Source organism: Hemiscyllium ocellatum, chromosome 7 (assembly GCF_020745735.1).
Source record: "Hemiscyllium ocellatum isolate sHemOce1 chromosome 7, sHemOce1.pat.X.cur, whole genome shotgun sequence".
Classification (NCBI taxonomy): domain Eukaryota; kingdom Metazoa; phylum Chordata; class Chondrichthyes; order Orectolobiformes; family Hemiscylliidae; genus Hemiscyllium; species Hemiscyllium ocellatum.
Window position 1 is genome coordinate 65,320,094 of NC_083407.1, and position 27,551 is coordinate 65,347,644.

A 27,551-nucleotide genomic window follows, 5' to 3' on the forward strand; every position below is an offset into this window, starting at 1 on the left:
AAATTTAAGTGGATCAATTAAACAAAGTAAGTAGAAGTGATCCAACACAAAGGCTTATAATTACTTACGTTTTGAGCACGGATTAATCTCTCATTTCCTCCACGAATTCTCTTATAAGATAAAACAGTCTTAAAAATCATTTACTACTGCAAATGTGAGGGACCACTCACACATATGCTCCATCCTCTGGAGAACTTTTCAGCGCCACGCTTTCTCAGAGATCAAATTTTATTCACGAAGAACCTTAGGAAAAGTTGACGAGCAGAGTGATTTAGGAGTTCAAGCCCATTGTACCCTAAAGATGGCTGCACAGATGGATAGAGTGGTCAAGAAGGCATATGGTATGCTTGCCTTCATCGGACGTGGTATTGAATATAAGAGATGGCAGGTCATGTTAAAATCGGATAAGACTTTGGTTCGGCCGCATTTAGAATACTGTGTACAGTTCTGGTCACCACATTACCAAAAGGATGTAGATGCTTTGGAGAGGGTGCAGAGAAGGTTTACGATGGCGTTGCCTAGTATGGAAGGTGCTAGCTATGAAGAGAGGTTAGGTTAGGATTGTTTTCGTTAGAAATAAGGAGATTGAGGCGGGACCTCATTGAGATCCTCAATATCATGAAGGGTATAGGCAGGGTGGATAGAAATAAGCTTTTTCCTAGGGTGAGGGATTCAATAACGAGAGGTCACGCATTCAAGGTGAGAGGTGAAAAGTTTAAGGGGGATATACGCAGAAAGTACTTCACACAGAGGGTGGTAGGTGCCTGGAACGCCTTGCCAGCACAGGTAGTAGAGGCAGGCATGGTAGATTCATTTAAGGTGCATCTGGACATATGCATGGGTAGGTGGGGAGCAGAGGGATATAGATCCTTAGAAATTGGGTAATAGGTTTAGACAGTGAATTTGGATCTGCTCAGGCTTGGAGGGCCAAAGGGCCTGTTCCTGGGCTGTAAATTTTCTTTGTTCTTATTTACACTTTCTCATTTAATCTGATTTCATAAATGGGGTTTACAATCTGTTGAGGTTCACTGAATGTTTTTTAAAAATTAATTTGGCTCAAATTCTAAACAAAACCTCTTTCTGAATGCGGTTCTCAAAATATATAGGGGTGCCAGGCAGATCTGCCTCTGGAAGTCCCCAACCACTTTTGAAAATGCGCTCATGTGGGGCAACAAACCTGGGAAATGTTGCCTCCATAAACAAAAGGAAGGGACATGGTGAGGACTTGCTCTTCCAATTGCAAGCTGGTTCCCTCTTGTGCATGGTGCTGATATGCTCACTTTGAACCTATCAGCAGAAAATGTAGGAGAGACCCAGCCTGTGATGGAAGGAGAGGGTGAGTATAAACCACATGAACCATAAATGAGATATTTGTGACACTACTCAGTTGAAGTGTCACAGCTCAATATTTTACAGATTTATAAAACTGTTTCAATGTGCACTATTTTGCCTCTTTTGGTAAAAGAATTTATATTATGGGCTTGAGAAAAATATTGACATATCCCTGCTGTGCCTGAGACCTTATCAGTTCCAAATTTCATAAAGGAATGTCACTTACATATTTTTTCCTCCAAAATCTGGGTATATTCTATTGATAAAGATGAGATATGCTTTCCATTCAAAGACATTAGTACTGGGCACTACCCATGTTTTCATTCCAATAATTAAAATTATTTTTGGAATTCTTTTCTGGTCAACATTAAACAAACTTTAAATAAATTGAAATCTGCCAAATGAATATTTTTACAGTCTTAATATTGTTTTCAAACACATTTTTGTTTGCTTTAAGATTGATCCTAAATTAGCACATCCAATATATTTTTTATCACCTTTTTTGAAATATTTTAAGTTACAAATCTTTCAAAATCCAATGCTTAACATTGAATAAAATAAAAAAAGGAAAACTGCGAATACCAGAAATCTAAAATAAAAGCTGAAAATGTAAATTTCCAGCTGATCAGTCAACATCTGTAAAATTACGTTATTGGCATTTCAGGTGTGGACCATTCAACAAAATGTTTAAACAAATTTTACCAGTTAAGGGATTTTATACAAAAATTTCAAGTGGATTTAATACACGTCTTTTTAGTAGCCAACAGCTGTCATAGATAAGGAAAATTCTGCTTTTATGTGAAAACAAGTTCAGTGTAAGAATATGATCCTGATCATTCAACTTTTCTCAGAAGTTTGAAATCTGAATTTTATTAGTTATTAGTGTGAACACAATATAGAATATTATACATACACAAAGATTATCGAACCAAGACCTGCGTTTGCTTTTGTAGGCATGAATGCTACATTGAGGCAAATTGATCTTCTCAGCAAACTGCTTTCACCGATGGCCGTGGGCCACATTATGGCTAACACATTTTCTGTAGTTGGATGTGGTTTTATAGCTGGTTGGAATTTGTTCTCCATGTGTTTTGAATATTTGTTGCTGCAAAAAATATATAAAATGACTCCAGGACTTGCAAAAAAAGGTGATAACCAGAAGAAGGAGGAAGAAGTTTCAGGTATGAGAAATCATTTGAAAAAGACACTGTAACTAAAATAATTCTATAATCAGTTGTATTTGCACAATTTTTTTTCTTGAATTCACTCGTTAAAAACATTTAATCAGAAAATGATATTATTTAAAATCAAGTACTGAATTGTTTAAATAATAATAGTTTATGGAAACTGTATGTTCTCTGGCACTGATTGCAGACTGATGACAGACTACCTCTGATTGAAAAAGCAAGAATGCCTGTTGTAAAAACAAGAATGCCTATTTTTGTCATTATAGCACAGATAGTAAGCCAGTATTGCAGGTGAACTTTTGTAATATATTTCAAGTAATTCTGTCAGAAGTCTTAACCAAAATGATTCTCAATCCCAAAGAGCAATAGGAATTAGTTCCCTGTTATGGAAGTGAATATCTATGGGATTTCTTGATTTCTTGTTATAATTTTGGTAGATAATGGTCAGAAATCACTTTTTAGGTATTCCTCTGGGTGTTATGCTAATTTCTATTTCAGAAAAGCCTCCCAGAAATTTTATGCATGTTTCTTTAGTTTCTGATGTTCTTTCACTGATGTTGTTGCCTTCTACATGCAGAAATTACATAGTTATCATCTATACCATCACTCCCTTACCCAAAATCAGCAATTACTCCAAACTAGAGGTTTATAACATCATGAGGGACTTGGATAGGATGAATAGCCATGGTCTTTTTCCTCAGGTGGGGAAGTCCAAAATTAGAGGGCATGGATTTAAAACAAGAGGGGAAAGATTTAGAAAGGATAGAAGAACAAAGAAAATTTACAGCCTAGGATCAGGCTGTTTGGCCCTCCAAACCTGAGTCAATCCAAATGTACTGTCTAAACCTGTCGCCCAATTCCTAAGATCTGTATCTCTCTGCTCCCCACCTACTCATGCATCTGTCCAGACGCACTTTAAATGAATCTGCCTCTATCTTTGCTGGCAACACATTCCAGGCACCTACCACCCTCTGTGTAAAGTATTTGCTGCGTATATCCCCCTTAAACTTTTCACCTCTTACCTTGAATGTGTGACCTCTCATTATTGAATCCCTCACCCTGGGAAAAATCTTATTTTTATTTACCCTGTCTATACTCTTCATGATTTTGTAGACCTCAATCAGGTCCCCCCTCAATCTCCTTTTTTCTAATAAAAACAGTCCTAACCTATTCAACCTCTCTTCATAGCTAGCACCTTCCATACCAGGCAACATCCTCGTAAACCTTCTCTGCACCCTCCCCAAAGCATCCACATCCTTTTGGTAATGTGGTGACCAGAACTGTACAAAGTATTCTAAATGCGGATAAATCAAAAATCTTGTACAATTTTAACGTCACCTTCCAGCACTTATACTCAATACCCAGTCTGATGAAGGCAAGCATACCATATGCCTTCTTGACCACTCTATCCATCTGTGCTGCCACCTTCAGGGTATAATGGACCTGAAGTCCCAGATCTCTCTGCTTATCAACTTTTCCCAAGGCTCTTCCGTTTATGCTGTAGTTCACTCGAGAATTAGACTTCCCAAACTGCATCACCTCACATTTGCCTGGATTGAACTCCATATGCCAATACCCCCTCCCCCCCAACTCTCCAATCTATCTATATTCTCCTGTATTCTTTGACAGTCTCCTATGCTTTCTGCTACTCCACCAATCTTCGTGTCATCTGCAAACTTACTGATCAGACCAACAATGCCGGCTTCCAGATCATTTATGTATATTACAAACAACAGTGGCCCCTGCACTGATCCCTGCGGAACATCACTGGTCACTTTTCCCCATTTCAAGAAACTCCCTTCAACTATTACTCTCTGTCTCCTATTGCTCAACCAGTTTTTTATCTACTGCTAGAACACCCTGCACACCATGTGACTTCACTTTCTCCATTAGTTTACCGTGGGGAACCTTATTAAACGCCTTATTAAAGTTCATGTATATGACATCTACAGCCCTTCCTTCATCTATCAACTTGGTCACTTCCTCAAAGAACTCTATTAAGTTGGTAAGGCATGATCTACTCCACACAAAATCATGATAAGGCCATTCTTTTCCAAATATAATAGATTTTATCCCTTAGTATCTTCTCCAATAACTTTCCCAACACTGATGTCAGGCTCTCTGGTCTGTAGTTACCTGGTATATCCCACTACCCTTCTTGTACAGGGGTACAACATGAGCAACCCTCCAGTCATCTGGCACCTCACCTGTGTTTAAGGATTTTACAAAGGATCTGAGAGGTAGTTTTATCATCCAGAGGGTGGTGCATGGATAGAATGAGCTGCCAGTGGAACTGGTGGAGGTGGGTACAATTACAACATTTGAAGGGCATCTAGATGGATATATGAATAGGAAGGGTTTAGAGGGATATGCGCCAAATTATAGCAAATGGGACAAATTGGGATAGCTGGTTGGTGCAGATGCATTGAACCAAACAGTCTGTTTCCGTGCTGTATGACTCTGACTCGAGTTATCTTTGGAGGGCAAGGATATTTCAGGTTCATTTTGTCCATCAAAAATTGCATCTTTGAACTCCTCCCATTTCCATGGGCCTCCATGCCATAAAAAGCATACAGATATTTTTAAGAAAGTCCAAAGAAAATTGTAAGGATGATATCAAAATTGAGACAGAACAACCAGCAACAAAACGTGAAAATGTTTCCTTTTCCAGAAAAGAAGAGGCTAAGAGAGGAGCTGATAGATTATATTATAATTATGATAGATTAATATTATGAAGGGCTTTAGTAAGATACATACAGAGAAAATCTTTCAATTTTGGAGGGAGTTTGAAACTGAGAACCGTATAAAGTAGCAATTAATAAACTTAATCGAGAATTCAGGAGAAATGTGAGTCGGATTGTGGAATTACTTGAAGTGATGATAATGCATTTACAGAGAAGCTAGTTTTATGCTGGAAGAAGAAAGAATGTCATCCACTGAATCTCTCTGGCGTTTTGAAGATGTTATCCTCCATAAGCCCCCAGTTCTGCTTCCTGAATCCATTCACTGCTAGGCACTTCTTGAGAAATCATCCTATGCCTTTCAAAACCATTTTTAATACCGATGTCAAAACAGTCTTGCTTTGTTATATCTCTCCGTAACCTCTCTGAGATCTTCCATGTTATTAACTCCTAGTTCTGTGTCTATTGCTCTCAAAATCACAGTTGGAACATTTCAGTCTGACTTCCATCTTCCTCCAGCATTGAAGCAGTCTAACCAAAGTCTCAAGTGACAACATCTATAATTGACTGGTTCACTCTTCCTTTTGACCTCTCTGCTATTGTCCAGTTTGGTTTATCATGCCATTATTATTCAGTGCTTGTACTCCATGGGATAATTATTGTGCAGTTCCATACTTAGTAAACATAACCGAGTCAATGTATCTTTCAGAATTGTTTGCTGTTTCTTTCTGAATAACCAGTACACTGTCACGCAGTGCTGTTTTCCATATTTGGGTTAGCTGTTGTATGTGCCACTTGCCTCCTTACTTCTTTTCAATGCCTTTGTGCTGTTGGATACTCTATTCAACAGAAAGGGCAGAATTTTGTCCTTCTCTGAATTGCTTTGCAGAAGCAGGGATGATGAGTGTGTAAAATGAGCACATCTCCCAGGCCTACTCACCTGCTCCTGCATTTGTTGTAATTGTGACAGGGAAGCAGCAGGCAATTTTCTAATTAATTCTGAATGTCAGCTTCAAAATCTTTATTTGTAAATTAGAGTCATAGAGATGTACAGCACAGAAACAGACCCTTTGGTCCAACTCATCCATGTCAACCAGATATCCCAACCCAATCTAGTCCCACCTGCTAGCACCCAGCCCATATCCCTCCAAAGCCTTCCTATTCATATAGCCATCCAGATGCCTTTAAATGTTGCAATTGTACCAGCCTTCACTTCCTCTGGCAGTCTATCCACATATGCACCAATCTCTGCATGAAAAGGTTGCCCCCTTGGGTCTTTATATCTTTCCTCTCTCACCCTAAACCTATGCCCTCTGGTTCTGGACTGCACTACACCAGTGGAAAGACCTTGTCAATTTACCCTACGCATGCCCTCATGATTTTATAAACCTCTATAAGGTCACCCCTCAGCCTCCGATGTTCCAAGAAAAACAGCCTGAGCCTATTCAACCTCTCATTATAGCTCAAATCCTGCAACCCTGGCAACATCCTTGTAAATCTTTTCTGAACCCTTTCAAGCTTCACAACATCATTCTGATAGGAAGGAGACCAGAATTGCATGCAATATTCCAAAGTGTTCTAACCAATGTCCTGTACAGCCACAACATGACCTCTCAACTTCTGTACTCAATACTCTGACCAATAAAGGAAAGCATACCAAATGACTTCTTCGCTATCCTATCTACCTGCGACTCCACTTTCAAGGAGCTATGAATCTGCACTCCAAGGTCTCTTTGTTCAGCAACACTCCCCAGGACCTTACCATTAAGTGTATAAGTCCTACTAAGATTTGCTTTCTCAAAATACAGCACCTCGCATTTATCTAAACTAAACTCCATCTGCCACTCCTTAACCCATTGGCTCGTCTGATCAAGATCCCGTTGTAACCCAAGGTAACCACCTTCACTGCCCAGTACATCTGCAATTTTGGTGCCCTCTGCAAACTTACTAACTAGATTTGTTATGCTTACATCCAAATCATTTATATAAATGACAAAAGCAGTGGACCCAGCACCGATCCTTGTGGCATTCCACTGGTCACAGGCCTCCAGTCTGAAAAACGACCCTCTACCACTACCCTTTATCTTCTACCTTTGAGCCAGTTCTGTATCCAAATGGCTAGTTCTCCCTGTATTCCATGAGATTTAACCTTGCTAACCAGTCTCCCACAAGGAACCTAGTCGAACATCTTACTGAAGTCCAGACAGATCACTGCTCAGCACTCATCAATCCTCCTTGTTACTGCTTCAAAAAACTCAATCAAGTTTGTGAGACATAATTTCCCATGCACAAAGCCATGTTGACTATCCCTAATCAGTCCTTGCCTTTCCAAATATATGTACATCCTGTCCCTCAGGGTTCCCTCCAACAACTTGCCCACCACAGACTTCAGGCTCACTGGTCTATGGTTCCTTGAGTAAAAAATGAGGTCTGCAGATGCTGGAGATCACAGCTGCAAATGTGTTGCTGGTCAAAGCACAGCAGGTTAGGCAGCATCTCAGGAATAGAGAATTCGACGTTTCGAGCATAAGCCCTGATGAAGGGCTTATGCTCGAAACGTCGAATTCTCTATTCCTGAGATGCTGCCTAACCTGCTGTGCTTTGACCAGCAACACATTTGCAGCTATGGTTCCTTGGCTTGTCCTTAGCACCTTTCTTAAATAGTGGCACCACTTTAACCAACATCCAGTCTTCCAGCACCTCACCTGTAACTATCAATCATCTCAGGAAGGGGCCAGTAATCACTTTCCGAGCTTCCCACAGCATTCTAGACAACTCCTGATCAGGTCCTGGGGATTTCTCCACTTTTATTCATTTCAAGACATCCAGCACTTCCTCCTCTGTAATATGGGCATTTTTCAACATGTCACCATTTATTTCCCTACCTTTTATACCTTCCATGACCTTTTCCATAGTAAACACTGATGCAACATACTTATTTAGTATCTCCCCCATCTCCTGCGGCTCCACACAAAGGCTGTCTTGCTGATCTTTGAGGGGCTCTATTTTCTCCCTAGTTACCCTTTTGTCCTTAATATATTTGTAAAAACCCTTTGGATTCTCCTTAATTCTATTTGCCAAAGCTATCTCATGTCCCCTTTTTCTCCTTTTGATTTCCTTCTTACATATACTCCTCCTGCCTTTATACTCTTCTAAGGATTCACTCGATCTATCCTGTCTATACCTGACATATGTTTCTTTCTTTTTCTTAACCAAACCCTCACTTTCTCTCGTCATCCAGCATTCCCTATACCTACCAGCCTTTCCTTTCATCCTGACTGGAATATACTGCCTCTGCACTCTTATTATCTCATTTCTGAAGGCTTCCCATTTTCCAGACGTCCCTTTACCTGCAAGCATCTGCCCCAATCAGCTTTTGAAAGTTCTTGCCTAATACTGTCAAAATTGGCCTTTCTCCAATGTGGAACTTCAACTTTGGATCTGGTCTATCTTTTTCCATCACCATTTTAAAACTAGTAGAATTATGGTCGCTGGCCCCAAAGTGCTCCCCCACTCAGTGACCTACCCTGCCTTATTTCCCACAAGTAGGTCAAGTTTTGCACCTTTTCTAGTAGGTATATCCACATACTGAATCTGAAAACTTTCTTGTACACACTTAACAAATTCCTCTCCATCTAAAACCTTAACACTATGGCAGTACCAGTCTATGTTTGGAAAGTTACAATCCCCTACCATAACTATCCTATTATTCTTACAAATAACTGAGATATCCTTACAAGTTTGTTTCTCGATTTCCCTCTGACTATTACGGGGTCTATAATACAATCCCAATAAGGTGATCAGTTCTTTCTCATTTCTCAGTTCCACCCAAGTAACTTCCCTGGATGTATTTCCGGGAATATCCTCCCTCAGTACTATCTGTAATACTATCCCTTTTTAAAAATGCCACTCGCCCTCCTTTCTTCCTGTAGCATTTGTATCCCGGAACATTAAGCTGCCAGTTCTGTCCATCCCCGAGCCATGTTTCTGTAATTGATATCCCAGTCCCATGTTCCTAACCATGCCCTGAGTTCATCTGCCTTCCCTGTTAGGCCCCTTGCTTTGAAATAAATGCAGTTTAATTTATCAGTCCTACCTTGTTCTCTGCTTTGTCCCTGCCTGCCCTGACTGTTCGACTTGCTTTTTTTCTCAACTGTACCAGTCTCAGACTCATCTCTTTCCTCACTATCTCTCCGGGTCCCATCCCTCCCCCACACCCCCACCCTCACCTTACTAGTTTAAATCCTCCCAAGTAGCTTTAGCAAATCTCCCTCCCCTTCCAATTTAGGTGCAATCCATCCTTCTTGTACAGGTCACTTCTACCCTGGAAGAGATTCTAATGATTCAAAAATGTGAATCCTTCACCCATACATCAGCTCCTCAGTTGTGCATTCATCTGCTCTGTTCTCCTATTCCTACCCTCACTAGCTCGTAGCACCAGGAGTAATCCAGATATTACTACTCTTGAGGACCATCTTTTTAAATTCCTGCCTAACTCTCTATATTCTCTCTTCAGAATCTCATCCTTTTCCCTTCCTATGTTGTTGGTTCCAAAGTGTACAGTGACCTCCTGCTGGCCCCTCTTCCCCTTTGAGAACATTCTGCACCCTCTCTGATAAAACCTTGATCCTGGCACCAAGGAAGCAACACCATTCTGATCTTTTGCTGCTGCCCACAGAAACGTCTGTCTGTGCCTTGGACTAGAGAGTCCCCTAACGTAATCGATCCCTTGGAACCCAATGTATCGCTCATTGCATTAGCGCCAGTTTCAATACCAAAATCTTTCCTGTTTGTGCTACATTCCCCTGAGAATCCATCAGCCCCTATGTTTTCCAAAACAACATACTTGTCTGAAATGGGGATTGCCACAGAAGACTCCTGCATTACCTGCTTACCTCTCTTCCCTTTCCTAGAGTTAACCCATCGATGTGACTGCATCTGCGACTTTTCTCCATTCCTACAACTGCCATCCATCACATGCCCTTGCTCTTGTAAATTCCTCATTGCTTCGAACTGTCGCTCCAACTGATCCATTCGATCTCATAGGATTGGCAACCAACGGCATTTATTGCAGCTATAATCCTCTGTAACACGTAAACTCTCCCTAAACTTCCACATCCCACAAGAAGAGCCTATCACTCCTTCTAAAGACAATTTTTGCTTCTTCACAGTCTACAGACCCAGAAAATAGCCCCGTCTTATTCCTCAACAAAATACTGCTCCAGGCTAACCTAATACTTATGGCTTATATTTTTAAGTTTAATCAAGAGACATATCTCAATAAATATATAATCAAGAAAGAACCCACTCTACTCACTACTGCAGACGCTCCAAGGCCATACTTAAAACTATTCACTTATCTGCCTCTGTGCTGTGACATCTTCCAAATAGGTTCCTCCAAGATTAGTTGTGAATTTCACTGTTTGTTCATTTTCCCAGATGCACTCTGATGTCCAGCGATACATGAATTCAAACAGCAAAGGCAGTAACTGTGCAGGTTCACTGCTGTGTTAGTTAGCAGTGTGGGTTTCTTCTCTCTCCCCTACACTGACCTCACCATGTGCTGCCTTTGTCTGTTCCTCTCCCTTTTAAAAGTGCCGTTGTTTTGACTTTTTTTTCTCCAAAGTTCCAAAACAATGCAACAGTATATAAAACAGTAATTGCTGCTCCTGGAATTCGAGAAAATTACTTCCCATATCTCAAATACCTCAAAAGAAGGAGGACCCTATTACAGCCAGAAATCTTTCCTGTTCTCCATCTGGGATTACCCAAGATCCTTTCCTCCATGATTGCCCACCCTCTGCAATTTGCAGCAGTACTACCTTCTCAGAGCATTCTCTTGCATGGGCTTGTTTATTAGATCAGAATTATCTAATTTTTTCACGTGCTGGGAGTGGGCAGAGATTAGAGCTGGTGAGTAAATCAAAAAGACATGTGACTTGGCTGAACAGGAAACAAGAGTTTCAGAAAAAAACACACATACTCTCCACATTCCTACACTCATCCACTATCCCTCCCAGCCTCCCTCTCTCTCTCACACACTCACACTCACTCACTCTTCTTCTGCTTCAGTCTCACACTCTGCCTCTCTTACAGAAATTCTTGCCCTCCCTCTGCTTTCCTCTCTCACTTTCTTCCCCATCCTCTGTTGCCCCTTGTGCTCTGAAGACCTCAGCCTGAACTCAGTGACTCGGATGAAGAGCTTACGCTCGAAATGTCCTCTCTCCTACTCCTCGGATACTATCACACTCTTCGATTCAGTGACCCCTGTCTCCTCCTCCAATCAGAATCAGTTAGTCTCCTACTTTTGCTGCTGATAGGTTTACTAATGAGCCTATTAGCAGCAAAAAAAACCCAGGAGAGAAGTGACATCTGATTGGAGGAACATCTCCTTGCAGAATCTTCCAGCTGTACTTCCTGCATTCAGAACCCAATTGGCAGAACAGATAGGACCGTTTGTTGGGCTGCCTGTTGGACAAGGCAAAAGGGAGGACTGCAGATCAGAATCAAGATTAGAGTAGTGCTGGAAAAGCACAGCAGGTCAGACAGCATCTGAGGAGCAGGGAAATCGATGTTTCGGGCAGGAGTCCTTCATCAGGAATGAGCCTGTTAGACAAGCCAGAGTTAGATCATGGCTGATCTGTACCTCAACCCAATTGATCCACCTTTGACCCATATCTGTTGGTATCCTTGTATAACAAAAAAAAAGACCATCTGCCTTGTAAGCTTACAGCATCTACAACTTTTTTGAGAGAGTTCCAGATTTCTGCTTTTTATTTAGTGAAGTAGTACTTCCTGGTTTCAATCCTGAATGGTGTGGCTGTAATTTCTTCTTGAGCTCCTCCATGAGAGGAAACACAGATTTCACTGATACCTACCTGAAGTATAATGCCAAGAATGAGAAACTCCATTGGAAAATTGTGGGTGGGATATGCATAGTTGACTGTTCAAGACAAAATGATTTAAACATCACTGCATAATGATGACTTTAGTCTTAAACTTAGACTTTAGTTTTTAAACTTAACATTTTTCAAGTTATAGTGTGCAAATATGCATATTGATTTTGCACTTTCTCAATTTTCTGGAACATTCCCTTGCTTTGCATTGTTTTTGCTATTTCAGAAAGAAATCAGACTGCTTTTAAAGATGGAAGAATGACCTCCGCTGCAGTTTCAGTTGAGGATGAGCTGGTTAATAATAACTGTACAAATCAAAATGACAAGGAAACAGGCTGTATCAAAGGCATTCTAGTTTCTGGAATCAGGACATTCCGAGACGGTTGGATTATCTATTATAAGCAACCAATGTTTCTTGCTGCATTGGGTCTTTCATTTCTTTACATGACAGTACTAGGATTTGATGGAATTACTGTAGGGTATGCTTATGCACAAGGAATAAGCAGTTCTGTAATTAGCATGATGGTGGCACTGTCTGCTGTTACAGGACTAATAGGAACTATGTTTTTCACTATATTGAGAAAATATTGCGGCCTTATTCACACTGGATGTTTCTCAAGTATTGCACAGATCACTTGCCTTACACTATGTGTTGCATCTGTGTTTGCTCCTGGAAGCCCACTTGTTTTGAGTGCACCTCTATATTCAAGTGCATCGGATCAGCTGGAAAACTATACAACTACCATCTTTCCCACTAACGTTTTGAATACATCTGTCACTAAACAGTCTTTCATTTACAAAGATGTTCGATATAACGTATCTTCGCAACTACCAACCAACCTGACGAATTTCACAGAAACAAAGGAATATCTTTCCATAGCACTATTTTTTGCTGGTGCTGTTTCAGCAAGAGTTGGTAGGTAATATTAAGAAAGTAGCTTGATTACACCTTATATGTTTATCACAGTATAAATGTTATGCACATTTAAGGACATCAGGAATGTACAATATATGGATGATTCATGAGAAGTAACAGTGTTGCAAATCCATGTTAACATAATAAGGAAGCATTCCAAAAAATGTGTGTAGTTGTAACATAGCATTGTGGATATGCCTATGACTTACACTGTTATGGTTCAAGGTGGTCACTCACTACTAATATTTCAAGGACAATTGGAGATGCTATCCTTATTAGCAGTACTACATCTCACCTTTTTGTTTGGTATTTCACATTCTTTTGCACCTCTACTCTTTCTATTGCAGCTGTTTGTTTGCCTCTACCAAATGAGCTTTTATTTGGCATGTTCACCTGCCTAATGCTTTTGGCTGTACCAAACATTTAAAAATATTCTTACTGCCAACTCCTTCAAGTATTCTAACTGCCCTGTAATAGGATCCAGGAACAGGGCACAGAGGTCTTCAAGCCTGTTCCCCCATTGAGTTAGATTGTGGTTGATCTGTTCTGGGATAATGCGGACATTGGTGTGATGATTAAGACATTGGTTGGATCTCATTCCCTGGCTTCTGCCACTCTTATTTGTTGGTTGGAATTCACAGAAAGGTCATCTTGTGAAAAGCAAAAAGAGAGGAGAAAATGTCAGGATAGAGTTATAACTTTGGAAATAGGGGTAAATAAAAAAGATATTGACAATAGAAGTAAGGCAAGATGAAGTCAGAGGATCCTTTTATTCATTCATATGATGTGTGCATGTTGCTGATTAGACCAGCAATTATTACCCATCCCAGCTAGTCTTGAGAATCTGGTGTTGATCTGCCTTCTGATAGTTTGCTAAGCTGTTTCAGTCAGAGTCAGCAATGTATTAGATTAGATTAGATTCCCTACAGTATGGAAACAGGCTCTTCGGCCCAACCAGTCCACACAGACCCACTTACCCTCTGACTAATGCACCTAACACTGTGGGCAATTTAGCATGGCCAATTCACCTAACCTTCACATCTTTGGACTGTGGGAGGAAACCGGAGCACCCAGAGAAAACCCACAAACCCACGGGGAGAATGTGCAAACTCCACACAGACAGTCACCCGAGGCTGGAATCGAACCTAGGACCCTGGTGCTGTGAGGCAGCGGTGCTAACCACTGAGCGACCATGCTGCCCCTACAGCGTGCTGGGAATTACATATAGATCACACTGAATAAAGATGGCAAATTTAAATTCCTAAAGAATATAGTCAACCAGTTGACATTTTATGGTAATTTGATAGTTTGATGATTACAATTATTGATGCTAGTTTTGTTGATGTTTTATCTGTGGATTTAGTTCAGTGATTTGAATTTAAATTTCTCAGTACTCAAAGAGGAAATAGCACTTGGGAATAAGAAATTTAAGAGAGGAAGATTATCAAGAAATGTGATTCGGAGAGGCAAACAAAGTTCAACAATAATTGTCCGTGTCTTTCTGTAACATCATCAGACTTTCTTAAACACTGTCAAGTTATTTCTTGTCTGCTGATTCCTAACAACAGGCAAAGAATGCGTTAGGTGGATTTGCTACCACCTTCCTCTTTCCTGTTGGGGATTCATTGAACTTCTAGTAAGGTAGAAAAGAACCACTAGGAAATCTAGTGGAAAGAAGCTCATGTCTTTTCTCTTATAACTTTTCCATTGGAAAACTTTTGACACAAATTTCAATCCCTTGCAATGGTAAACTACATTTTTTTTCTATGTTACTGGAAATATATAGCTATTTCTATTCAGGTGGGTAAATAAATGCCACAGTTACATAAAATTATCTCCACAGATTTTATTTTTATGACATTTTACTGGCACACTAATAAAACTGGTGTTTTATTGCAAATGTTGAGAAATGTATGAAACTCAAGTCACACCTTTCTCAGCAGTAAGTAACAGTATTCATGTAGAACTTGTGGAGACAACATTTCTAAATCATTGTTACATTTCACTCTTAAAATTAATTCCCAAGAGATTTTAACTCCCAACAGTTTTTATTTGGAAATCATAGAATCTTTATAACACAGAAGGGTACCATTTGGCTTGATGTGCCTGTGCTAATTCCCTGGAAGAGCAACTCAGCACGTTCCACTCACCCACATTTTCTCTGTAGTCCTACATTTTGTTTCTTCTTCAGATAATTATCCAATTCCCTTTTGAAAGAACGGATTCAGTCCACCTTCACCACATGCCCGGACTTTAAATTCCAGATCTTAACAACTCACTGTGTAAAAAAAAAGCATTTGCAACAGCAAAGTACACTTTCAAGTTAGACTGTAATCACCAACAAAATGTTTATAAAAGTAGTACAAACCTGTTTGCACACGTGCTTAAGTTTTTCTTGCGTCAAACTGGCAATCTAGTCAATACATTTGAACAATAAGACGATACACTTTATTCAGTGAAAAGCATCCAGTTAAAGAAAGAGGGGACTTTACAGTTGTAATTGCAACAGGAATATAAATGTCAATAGACCTCATAGGTTCAAAGAATTTACTGTTAAATGAAGGTCTAATAGTCTAGAAACAAAATTAGGAACCAAAAAAGGTGATGCTGCAATGGTAGTATCACTGGACTGGAAATCCAGATGTTCAAAACCACCCCAGTTCATCATGTCCAGCACAACATTGTGGACTGGAGGGGCCATTTCTGTGCAGTACAGTTCTGTGTTCTGTGTTCTATCTACGTTCTAAGGTTATGCATGTATGTCTTTTTTCTCCTCTTTCCCATCAGTATAATCTTCATCTTCAAAAACAAGCTGCATTAGAATGAGCCTGTAACAATGCACTCAGCTTAAGCATGCATTCATTCAGAATCTTATGGCTAACTATTATCAACTCAGTGCAGTGACTTAACCACACAAAATTTCTTCCTCCACTTTAACAGGGTCATATTATATAAAAACTGAAAGAATAACGGATGCTGTAAATCAGAGACAAAAATAGAAATTTTTTTAAAAGCTCAGCAGGTCTGGCAGCATTTGTGGAGAGAATTCAGAGTTATTGTAACGGATCAAGTGCCCCTTCCTCAAAACTGCAGATACACACAGACACTGCCAGGCCTGCTGAGCTTTTTCAGCAGTCGGTTCTGCTATAATGTATATTTCCTCAACGCGAATTGGCTTTAACATGATTAAAGAATTTAGACCTTTACTTGTAGAACACAAATTTTCCTTACCCATATTGGCTGGAATGCGATTCTGACCCCATTAGTTTAAATGGGGTGGCTATTGTGCAATTTTCTTATAACACGAGCTCACACCAGAACAGAACTAATGCATTATATCAGAATTGTATTATGTTATCTTTTACTTAAGCTTTCAGAAGATATTGTTAAATATTCAACTGTCTGCCTTCATCTTTATAACTTGATGATTTTTCAGGAGAAAATGCCCCATGATGTCCTCAAATGGCAATGTGGCATCTTCAACCTAATTCAGGCATTGACTTAAAAATATTTTTTCTAGGTTTGTGGAGCTTTGACCTGACAGTAACACAGCTTATCCAAGAAATGGTTTATGAATCAAAAAGAGGAATTGTAAATGGCGTACAGGGCTCCATGAATGGTATTATGGACCTTCTCCACTTTGTCATGGTTATCATCATCCCGGCACCCGAACATTTTGGTATTCTTGTTATCCTGTCTGTGATCTTTGTTTCAGTGGGTGGGTTGCTTTTCTTTTGCTTTGCAAGAAAGACTTTGGGAAAGGATTTATTCAAATGTGTTTGTATGAAGGAAAAACACTCTGAGAATGGCAAAAATACAAAGATTGTAGCAGAATCTATCCTTTGATGGGCTGTTGTAGATTTTTGTGTTGGTTTAGAGGATTTGACAGAAGTTAATATCACAAAACAGTTTCTATAAGGTGTATTACAGTGAAAATCCAGAACATGGAGACTAATGAAAATTCATTTCAGCTTGAGGACAGAGACTGCAATACACAATCAGTAACAGAACTAAAGTATTTAAAAATAATATCGTTTAAGTATAACTTGACTGAGTTTTTTAAAACTTATTTTGTCTTAAAAATTGCCGATACAGTTTGACTAATAAATTAGGTGAAAGTTTGTGTGTGTGTACATGCACATTTGATTTTCTGCACATTTTTACCAAAAAGGGAGATTCTGGGTAGAATCTTATATATTTTGGCGAAGTTGGAGTTGTGTTAGGGTTTCACGCTGTGATAGCTAGCGAGTTTTCTACTCATAGCCTACTAAACACGCAACATTAATTACCTTCCATGTGCCATGGCGTCTCTTGCATCTGATTTTCACCTCATCTTCCCACACCGTGTTTCTGTAACAACTTGCTGCTCAGTGGATATCCTGGATTTCACAGGCATCCTGTGCCCTTATGCCCTCTTTAAAAGCTAGTTGTGTACCTGGACAAACAACTGTCAGCCGTGAGCTCTCTGCATGTTTGCTGATGGTTGTTCCTGACACGGCAGTTAGGGAGAAATTAGCACCTAGCCATGGAGACAATGACCTCGAGGCCTTCCTGCACAAGATGATGCTTCCTGTTCCCGCTTGACCGGCATTGGAGGCCACAATACCAGACGTACCAATCTGGTCTAAAGATGCCACCTTTATAAAGTAGTCTCAGCTGTCTGGAGGACTCCCTGGCACTGGAGGAAGAAGGTAAATGTCCTTCACCACTCCATCAGCACATGCCTTCATCTTTCCCCTGGTATTCGTATGCATTCTATCTCAGCTCCTCTCTCCACCTCTCACAAAGGCTCATGCTTTCCATTCACCCTCACCCACCCTAACCAAGACACCAGTAGCCCTGCTTGCCCTCTGCTGCTACTCATTCTCTCCTCACCTGCATCAATAGTAATAGCTATGCCATCCACTTCCATTTTCAGTAATACCTAACTCCTAACACAAACAATCCGGGCAACTTCTATTGGCAGCATTCCTGCAGGTGCACAGCAGGCTTTGAAAGATGGCACAGCCCCAAGTGATGCTGATCTTATGGAGGACCCGTGCATTGTCACAGGTTTCTCAGTGAACAGCAAATGATAAGATGGGGTAAACAGGTGTAATTCTCACCATAAGGATGCAATCATTAATTAAAGTAATGAATTTAGTAAGATATAGAGTTAACTTGCTTGGTCGTGTGGTAAGAATCACTCCATCAAACTAAACAAGACTCATTCTTACCCAGAAAAGGTACTTTTAGTGATAAGGATCTCAATCACGTTTTTTTCAATGAAGTTGTTATTCCTCTTTCAGTTAGGATGGTTTATACCTTTTCTGAAGGGTTATCAAGTGGATTGATATTGAAATGTAGTTACTAAGAGATAATTGAGGAGGTGATTACCTAGTGGTATTATCACTGGGCTGTTATTCTAGAGACCCAGGTAATGTTCTGGGGACTTGGTTTGAAACCCACCATGGCAGATGGTGGAATTTGAACTTAAGAAAAAATCTGGAATTAAGAGTCTATAAATGACCATAAATCCATTACCGATTGTCAGAAAAACCCATCTGATTCACTAATGTCCTTTATGGAAAGAAATCTGCCATCCTTACCTAGTCTGGCTTAAATGTGATTCCAGACCCACTGCAAATGTGGTTGACTCCCAACTGCCCTCTGGACATTTAGGGACGGGCAATCAATGCTGGCCTAGCCAGAGTGCCTTCATCCCGCAAATAAAAAATAGTTAGAGAATAGAGGTTCTAGTTAAATCCCCATGATATGATTTCTAATTCCTTTTCACCTTGATTTTTTAAAACACTTTATGAACTCTGCCTTTCACTCCACTCCCTGCCCAAGCTGGAATTTTCTTTCTTGTATAAGATAAAAACACAGTTTCAACACCACTTTATGTTTGCATATGTTTCCAAATTTAGCCTCTAAATATTTATCTTTCTGTACTATAATCATGCCATTGATGAACCCGGGAAAATTGCATCAGGCAAATAAGCTTTTCCTGAATTGAAAATTGATAAAGAACAATCTATGGCCAGCTATCTCACCAGAGCATCTAAATGGTCTAGCAGAAATCTAAGGTGAATGTCAGATTTATCAGAGCTTTGCTCCTGAAATACTGCACCAGAACTTTGCCACAGCTGAAAGGCAAAAAGAAAGGTTTCTGTGTTGGAATATGGCTCATATACTGAAATTACGTTGATATTTTTAATGCCTTTTATAATCAGTTGACATAATTATCATTTGGTACTTATTGCTTATCACTATGTCAATTAATGTTACATTACCTATTTTATATATTTTTTTCACAAATGCTCAGATTTGACATCATACTATGAAACAATTTCTAATATAGTCGTTCGATAAAAAACAGGGACCTGAAATAAAGTCTTAATGGTGGCATTCTGCAAGTAAAATGGCTTGAGCCATTCTAATATTCCAGTATGAAGCTGCAGTAATGACGTTTTCACACTTTTGCATTACATTTTATGGGATATTTTTTACCACTGAATTTTTAAAAATTCTCCCCCTCACTACTGCCTAATAGCGATAGTGTTTATTTTCCCCCAGCAACCACTGATTTTTTTAAAAGTGATTTGTGAAAACTTTCAACTTATGATTGTTGAGTTTATCTATGTTAATGTTCAATATCACAGCTGAAAGCACTTATGATTAAACATTGTTTACCAAAATTAGAAGATGGTTGAGGGTTTTTGAAGTAGCATAACGAACAATAAAGAAATTGGTAATCACTGAAAGATGACTAGATTAACTGCAAAGATGTTAGCAGTCCTATGGAGTTGGGGGGAGCTGGTAAAATGTTTGAAGGGTATTGAAGGAAACCTAACAACTTCCCACCATATAAATAGTGGTCCAGCCAGGCACTGACCTGAGGTGAGCAACCAATTGAGGTAATTATTGGCTGTTTTAAACCTTGTTTAACATTTCACCAGCACTGGACCTGGGCCTCTTATGCTTTTGTGGTGCAATAGTAATGACCCTACCTCTGGGCCAACTAGTGTGGGTTCAAGGCTGGTCCCTGAGCGTACTTCATGAGGATACCAAAAGGTACATTGAGTTGGCTAAGTAAGGGTGAGGTTAGAGAGGATATGGAGGTGTTGGTGGATGAGAGGATGGGTCTCTCCATGGCAATGGCCATTCTGGTGGATTCGACATCACTGCATCAAAAACATTTGTCTTTACTGGTAGCACAGGTGGGCAGGCTGCTACTCTAAAATGGATGTTAATCTCAGTGGCCATCACCAGTAAAATCTCCTCTGTGGTTCCAATACTTGCCTGCTCAGGCTCCGGTTCTACAACGTACTGATAAAATTCTGGCCAGAGCACTTGAAGCTGAGGTAATTACTAAGCCAATGAACTATTAAAAACTCCAGGTGATCTTAACTTATATGATTAAAAATCAAAGTTCAGTAAGAAGTATTTTAGTATTACTGTATTTCAATCAGGTATATTTTCTAACTTTGGAAATTATATATAATATATATATTATAAACCTGTTATACATTATAGGTTTAAACTCAACTAATATTGTAATGATGCAGTCATTTAGATCAAATTTATTTTTATGCTTATGATGATTTTGATTCTTTTCAACTTTCAAGTTACAATAGTGATGTTTGTAATTAGCTGTGAAGTGCTTTACAATGTTCCAAGGCTGTGAAACTATGTTAATCTGATGATGGTTGATCATGAAACTATTTGTGTTGATTGTAATTCTGTCTGTAGTTTCCCAGCTTACCAAATAAACTAATTGCGAGCAAGATGTTCAGTGTTCTTAAGTTATTGAATATTTAAATATTTGCAATGCCAAATGATAATCACGGGCTGTGAAGACTCTATAAGTTATTGCATGAATTCAGATCAAACACATTGACCTGGATATTCCCAGAGGCAGCAATGACAGCCAGATTGGCATTCCACTCCTATTCTTTTCCATTGGTACTGAACTCCACATTACTAGTCAGGAATTCTGATCCAGGCACTGTCAGAAAGCAGAGCATGTCTGATATCATGGTGCAGGATATTTGGGGCAAATCAAGCCACGTCCCCTTTCACAGCAGACAGTCTGCCAAGTTCTGTGATTTAAATGGCCAGCAGCACACCCTTTGACAGCTGCTATGAAAGGATAAGTTTGTAAGGTCATTGTCGGGTTAGGGTGGCCCTTGGTGAAGGGGTTAGGGAGCAAGATAAGTGATGGTGTGCTTTGGGTAGGCCAGGATTAGGTTGTGTGAGCTCACGCCACTGGTGACTTGGAATGTGGCATGTGGGTCGCAGCAGGTTTGGGTGATATTAGGACCAGTGGTACGCACTGGGGTGAAAATGATGGAGCAAGCAGAGGATAAAGGGACCAGTGGGCAAGTTAGGTATCAGAAGTAGACAAACAGGAGGCTGGAAGAACAGAGTAAGCCAGGCAGCATCAGGAGGTGGAGAAGTCAACATTTCTGATGTAATCCTTCAGAATTGAAGTGTTGACTTCTTCACCTCCTGATGCTGCCTGGTTTGTTGTGTTCTTCCAACCTCCTGTTTGTCTACTTTGGATTCCAGCAGGTTTTTTTGTCTCTAACTAAGTTAGGTAGCAGGGCTAGTGAGCGGGTGGGACATCTAGGCTGGCAGGTGAGTAAGATTTCAGGGTTGGCAGGTCAGGTTGCATGGCAGTATACAGGTAACTATACAAGCTGGTGACACAGTTGGGGGTTTTGAACCATTTTGATCCACTGGAGTTTTAAGCAGTTCAATGATTATTTTCCTACTGTAATATTCAATGTCTTAGTGAATAAAACATCCTGTATGCCTTCTTGAACATCTTTATCTGGTTGTCTGTTACCTTCGAGAATTATGCATTTCCACGATGTCTGTTCCTTTACATTTCTCGTTACAACCTTTAAAAGCCATTTGAATAAGTACATGAATTGGAAAGGTTTGAAGGGATATGGGCCAGGAATACTCAGAAGGGATAGTTTAGTTTGAGATTACGTTCAGCATGGACTGGTTGGACCAAATGTTTCCATGCTGTATGACTCTACCATTTCTTGTGTAGCTCTTTGCCTGATTTTCCTTCTTCAAATACATTCCTCCACACTTATCCTCCGCTACATTGATGACTGTATCGGCGCCATCTCATGGTCCCCACAAGGAGGTTGAACAGTTCATCACTTTCACCAGCACGTTGCACCCTGACCTTAAGTTCACCTGGACCATCTTAAACACTTCTCTCCCCTTCCTGGACCTCTCCATCTCCACCAACAGTGACCGACTCAACACTGACATCTTCTACAAACCCACTGACTCCCACAGCTACCTGGACGACACCACTCCCCACTATCCCTTATTCCCAATTCCTCCACCTCCGCTGCATCTGCTCCCAGAAGGACCAGTTAGAACACGCCAGATGACCTCCTTTTTTAAAGACCGCAATTTCCCCTCCCACGTGGTTGATGACGCCCTCCACTGCATCTCATCTTGCACTTCCGCCCTCGAACCCCACCCCTCCAACTGCAATAAGGACAGAACTCCCTGCCCCTGGTCCTCACCTTCCACCCTACTAACCTCCGAGTACATCGCATCATCCTCTGCCATTTTTGTCACCAGGGATATATTTCCCTCCCCACAGCTATCCGCTTTCCATAAAGACCATTCCCCCTGTGACTCTCTTGTCAGGTCCATTACCTACACCCACCATTTCACCCTCCCTCCCCGGCATCTTCCCTTGCCACTGCAGGAATTGCACAACCTGCGCCCACACCTCCTCCCTCACCTTCATCCAAGGTCCCAAAGGAGCCTTCCACATCCATCAGAGTTTACCTGCACTTCCACATCTGTCAATAACTGTATCCGTTGCTCCCGATGCAGTCTTCTATACATTGGGGAGACAGGGCGTCTACTTGCAGAGTGCTTCAGAGAACATCTCCGGGACACCTGCACCAACCAACCCCACCATGACTTAACACTTCAACTCCCCCATCCACTCCGCCAAGGACATGCAGGTCCTGGGCCTCCTCCATCACCACTCCCTAACCACCCAATAACATGAGAAAGAATGCCTCATCTTCCACCTCGGGACCCTCCAACCCCGTAGCATCAATGTGGATTTCAGCAGTTTCCTCATTTCAAACCCCCCCCCCCCCCCCCACCTTATCCTAGTTCCAACCTTCCAACTTGGAACCCTCATGACCTGTCCTACCTATCCATCTTCCTTCCTACCTATCGGCTCCACCTCCTATCTAACATATTACCATTGCCCAAACCTCCATCTACCTCTCGCTCTCAGTTACCTTCTCCCTCCCCTCCCCAACCCACCTCCAACCCCTCCCATTTTTCTCTCCACCCACACGGCTCCTAGCCTCTTTCCTGATGAAGAGCTTTTGCTCGAAACGTCGATTCTCCTGTACCTATCCAGCTTGCAGCTTGTCACCTTGTGGGACATTTGTTCACCATGGGTGAGTTAGACCAATTGGTCTGTTTCTGTGCTGTATGACTGTAATGACTCTATGACTTTCAAGTTTTATACCATTTACAAATTTTGAAATTGTGCTCTGTAATGCCATATTTAAGCTATTATTGCTATTATTCTCTCATTGCTTGAATGGACGTGTGTTCTGTGAAAAAGAAATAAATTACCATTATATTTTAGGTTGATGTCTGATGTGTGACATTAGACACAATCTCAATTTGTATAACCAATTGCAAGTATTGCACTTGACGTCAGTGAGAGAGGGATAGATAGAGACATCTGCTTCATGTTGCATTCACTTGTTCTGAAGATACTTTGTTCTGCTCATGATATCCTGTGCAATAATTTGTGAAAATTCAAGAGACCAAGAACTTTTTAAAGTAACAATTAACACCTTTATTTCTTAAAGTATAGCGGAGAATAATTAATTAAAAACTATTTACAAGTACTTTCTCTAACCTATCTTTTACCTTACCTTCTACAATACTAGTCCAATAAAACCACTCGATTAAGATTCACCAAAAATTCCAGTTTTCAAAACCAGCCAGCTGTTAAATCTTCTACTTGGATCTTCATGTGTCTTCTTTTTACTTTCTTAGGGATTATGCTTCACAAATCACAGATCAATAAAGGTACCTTTAAGAAAGCTATTCTCCAGGCAGTCTGCAGATGTTGTTGGATTGGCAGTTCTCCTCCCAACTGTTCTTTTTTTTCCCCAGTCTTGTACCTCTAAAGCATTGGATTGTATCATTGACTTTTAAGATTGTCAATATGCTAAATTCAAACTTGATTGGAGTTTGGTATTTTTCAGGATATAATTTAAAATGATTGGCCTAATTCAAATCTGTTTTGTTGTTTCCAGGCAACCAGCTAATCTAGTTTTCAACCAAGTTTTGCATTGTTATCTTATTCAGAACACCTGGTGCTATTCAGGTACTTCTCTTAAAGGTACAGTACAGCCACATCTTCATAACAATAGAATGTTCCTTGTTGCTTTATGTAATGCTAATATGTTATCCATGTCTCGCCTCCATAAAGGAATGATGTAAAAGCCACTGCTTAGTAAACATTCATCTTTGAAAAAGATAAACCTTTACTCAGACTGGATAGATTCAGTTGGTAACTTTAATGGTGATGCAGTGTTGCATCTGAAGGATGATACCCAATGCAATATTGACCCTCCTTATAACTGTAGCATAAACATTCAGAATAAGTCAAAACTGAATTTGGATTCATGGTACAAACCAATATGATTCACAAAGTTGGGCATCTCTATAATTAGTGAGGTTCTATTATCTGTTATTTGATAATCTCAACCTGTCTGTTTAGATGCTAAGTGATTGTACAGTGCACTAACAAGATGTCTACATAGGATGGCATGCATTTTCCCGAAGTCACAGACAGAGACAACTTGTAGAACTCTCTTCTGAAAATGCAATTTTCTCAAATTACTATTTGGATAAGCCATCTGGCAGGGTATATTCCAACCACATATGACTCATAACATAGCGAATTCACCAGGTTGTCTCTGTATTGAAAATGTCATTTCAGATCTCAGGAAAACTACACGAGCATGAGTCAAAATTTGTTCAGCTTATGGAAGCAGTGAGGAAACAAGCCATAATGTTCAGCAGCAAGAATTATTAAATCCACCTGAGTCAAAAAAAGGCTTGTTTAGATGGACATCCAGCTGTTCATTAAATCATAGCAATCATGACAAATATCACAGTTTTGTGATCTTACCTTCAATAACAACATTGTTGACAACATATGCTATTTCTGATGTCTGAGATGAGAAGACTTTTTAAAATGTAATTCTCCTGGTTGGAAACTCCAAATTGTCCTCAGCCATATTTTCAAGCCCCCTTAATCATCTGTTAATCATTCATGATGATTGTGATGAATATTCCATTCTGGGAATTGATGTTCTGGGATGATTATTCTCTTCAATTTTTAATTAGTAATGTGTTGAAGGGATATGGAGAGAAGGCAGGAAAATAGGGGTGAGGAGCAGAACAGTCATGATCGAATGGTGGAGCAGTGTGATGGGCCGAATGGCCAAATACTGCTCCTACATCTTATGAATTTATGAAAACAACTGCATCAGATCAATCTACTCCTCAATGGTATTAGACCTGATCCTACCAAAATAAAAGATGCACAAAAAATGTCCATACCACAAAATAAAGGTGACTTATAAAAGTGTGTTGTTTTCTTCAACATTTTGTCCCCATATATGTTGATTTTGTGAGAAAAGTGTCTAACTTTGGCATTTGCTTCCCAAAAATACACCAACAAAGTGGCAGGAAGACCCCTGCCACATGCTTTACCTTACAGCAAATACATTTTTCAATATAATGTTTGCTCCAAGCTAACATTGTCAGAAGGAGATCATCCCAGAGAGGTTGTTTGGAAAAAAAATCTATGTCTGTTGCAGGATGACAAACCTGTTATGTTTTGTTCTGAAATTCTTTCGACAGCTGAGGTGAACTACTCCTACATTGAAAGATAGTTGCTTCTGTTGATGAACAACACCTTCTGGACTGAAGTATTGGGTGTTTTCTCAATGTATACCTGGAACCTGAGGGTGGTTGCTGGAGAAGTTTACAAGGATGTCATCCTGTCTCTTTCAATCTGTAAGAGTTAGGGTAGGAACTGTATGCAGCACTTTCAGTGGCTTCTTTAGTAAGGTTGCTTGGAAAAAAAATCTAATAAAGTTTCAAATATCAGGACTCCTAACTGTTTCTCAACTGAATGTAAAATCTGATATGAAGATTTCCCATCATTATGTACAACAAAATGAAGTCATTGACAAGAAACTAAAGGAACTGTGAGAAAGTCACCTTATCAAACACCTGGGAAAAAGTGAGGACTGCAGATGCTAGAGATCAGAGCTGAAAAATGTGTTGCTGGAAAAGCGCAGCAGGTCAGGCAGCATCCAAGGAGCAGGAGAATCGATGTTTCGGGCATGAGCCCTTCTTCAGGAATGAAGATTCTCCTGCTCCTTGGATGCTGCCTGACCTGCTGCACTTATCAAACACCTGGCCTGGTTCATTACCAAGCACCAGATCCAGTGTGGCCTCCCCTCTTGTCGGCCTTTGACATACTGTGTCAGGAAACCCTCCTGCACACATTGGACAAAAACTGATCCACCCGACGTGTTAGAGTTATCGCATTTTCAGCCACTGGTATGCAGTCCTTGACTAACAAAGACTCACCTCCCCGTCTTTTACCACCTTCACTGTTCTTAATGAAAGATCTAAACCCTGGAACCTGCTACATCCATTCCTCACCCTGCTCTATCCATGTTTCCGAAATGGCCACAACATTGAAGTCCCAGGTACCGATCCATGCTGCAAGCTCACCTGCCTTATTCCAGATATTCCTGGTGTTGAAGTAGACACACTTCAAATCTGCTTGCTGTCTGCCAGCACATTCCTGTAACCATGAATTCCTGTCCATGCCCTCCCTACTCACATCCTCCTGTTAACTGGAACTACACCTCAGGTTCCCATCCCCTTACTGAGCTAGTTTAAACCCACCCGAATAGCACTAGCAAATTTCCCACCCAGGATATTAGTACCCCTCTGGTTCAAGTGAAGAACGTCCTGTTTGTAGAGATCCCACCTTCCCCAATTATCCATGTACCTGAAACCCTCCCTCCTGCACCATCCCTGCAGCCACGTGTTCAGCTGATATCGCTCCCTGTTCCTTGCCTCGCTATCCATGGCACGGGTAACAATCCAGAGATAACAGCTCTGTTTGTTTTAGCTGTCAGCTTCCATCCTAGCTCCCTGAAATCATGCCTTACATCCCTATCCGTTTGTCTACCTCTGTCATTGGTACCTATGTGGACTACAACCTGGGACTGGTCACCCTCTCCCTTCAGGACCCCAAAGACGCAATCCGAGACATCACGGACCTTGGCACCTTGGAGGCAACACACCAACCATGAGTCTCTTTCGTTCCCAACAAACCTTCCATCTGACCCTCCAACTATTGAGTCCCCAATGACTAACACTCTCCTCCTTTCCCTCTTCCCTTCTGTGCAACAGGGATAGACTCTGTGCCAGAGACCTG

General features: G+C 40.5%; 1 protein-coding gene across 3 annotated transcripts in view; it reads left to right on the forward strand.

Moving 5' to 3' along the window:
• Nucleotides 1–16,953, forward strand: part of LOC132817118 (solute carrier family 40 member 1-like) — a 65,898-nt gene extending 48,945 nt beyond the window's left edge. For all 3 annotated transcript variants that reach the window (XM_060827299.1, XM_060827300.1, XM_060827301.1), the window contains 3 exons: nucleotides 2,286–2,513; nucleotides 12,323–13,012; nucleotides 16,533–16,953. In XM_060827299.1, the coding sequence (XP_060683282.1) occupies nucleotides 2,286–2,513; nucleotides 12,323–13,012; nucleotides 16,533–16,858 (1,244 nt within the window). In that variant the 3' untranslated portion in view covers nucleotides 16,859–16,953. The remainder of the gene's footprint in view (nucleotides 1–2,285; nucleotides 2,514–12,322; nucleotides 13,013–16,532) is intronic.
• The last annotated feature ends 10,598 nt before the right edge of the window (nucleotides 16,954–27,551 follow it).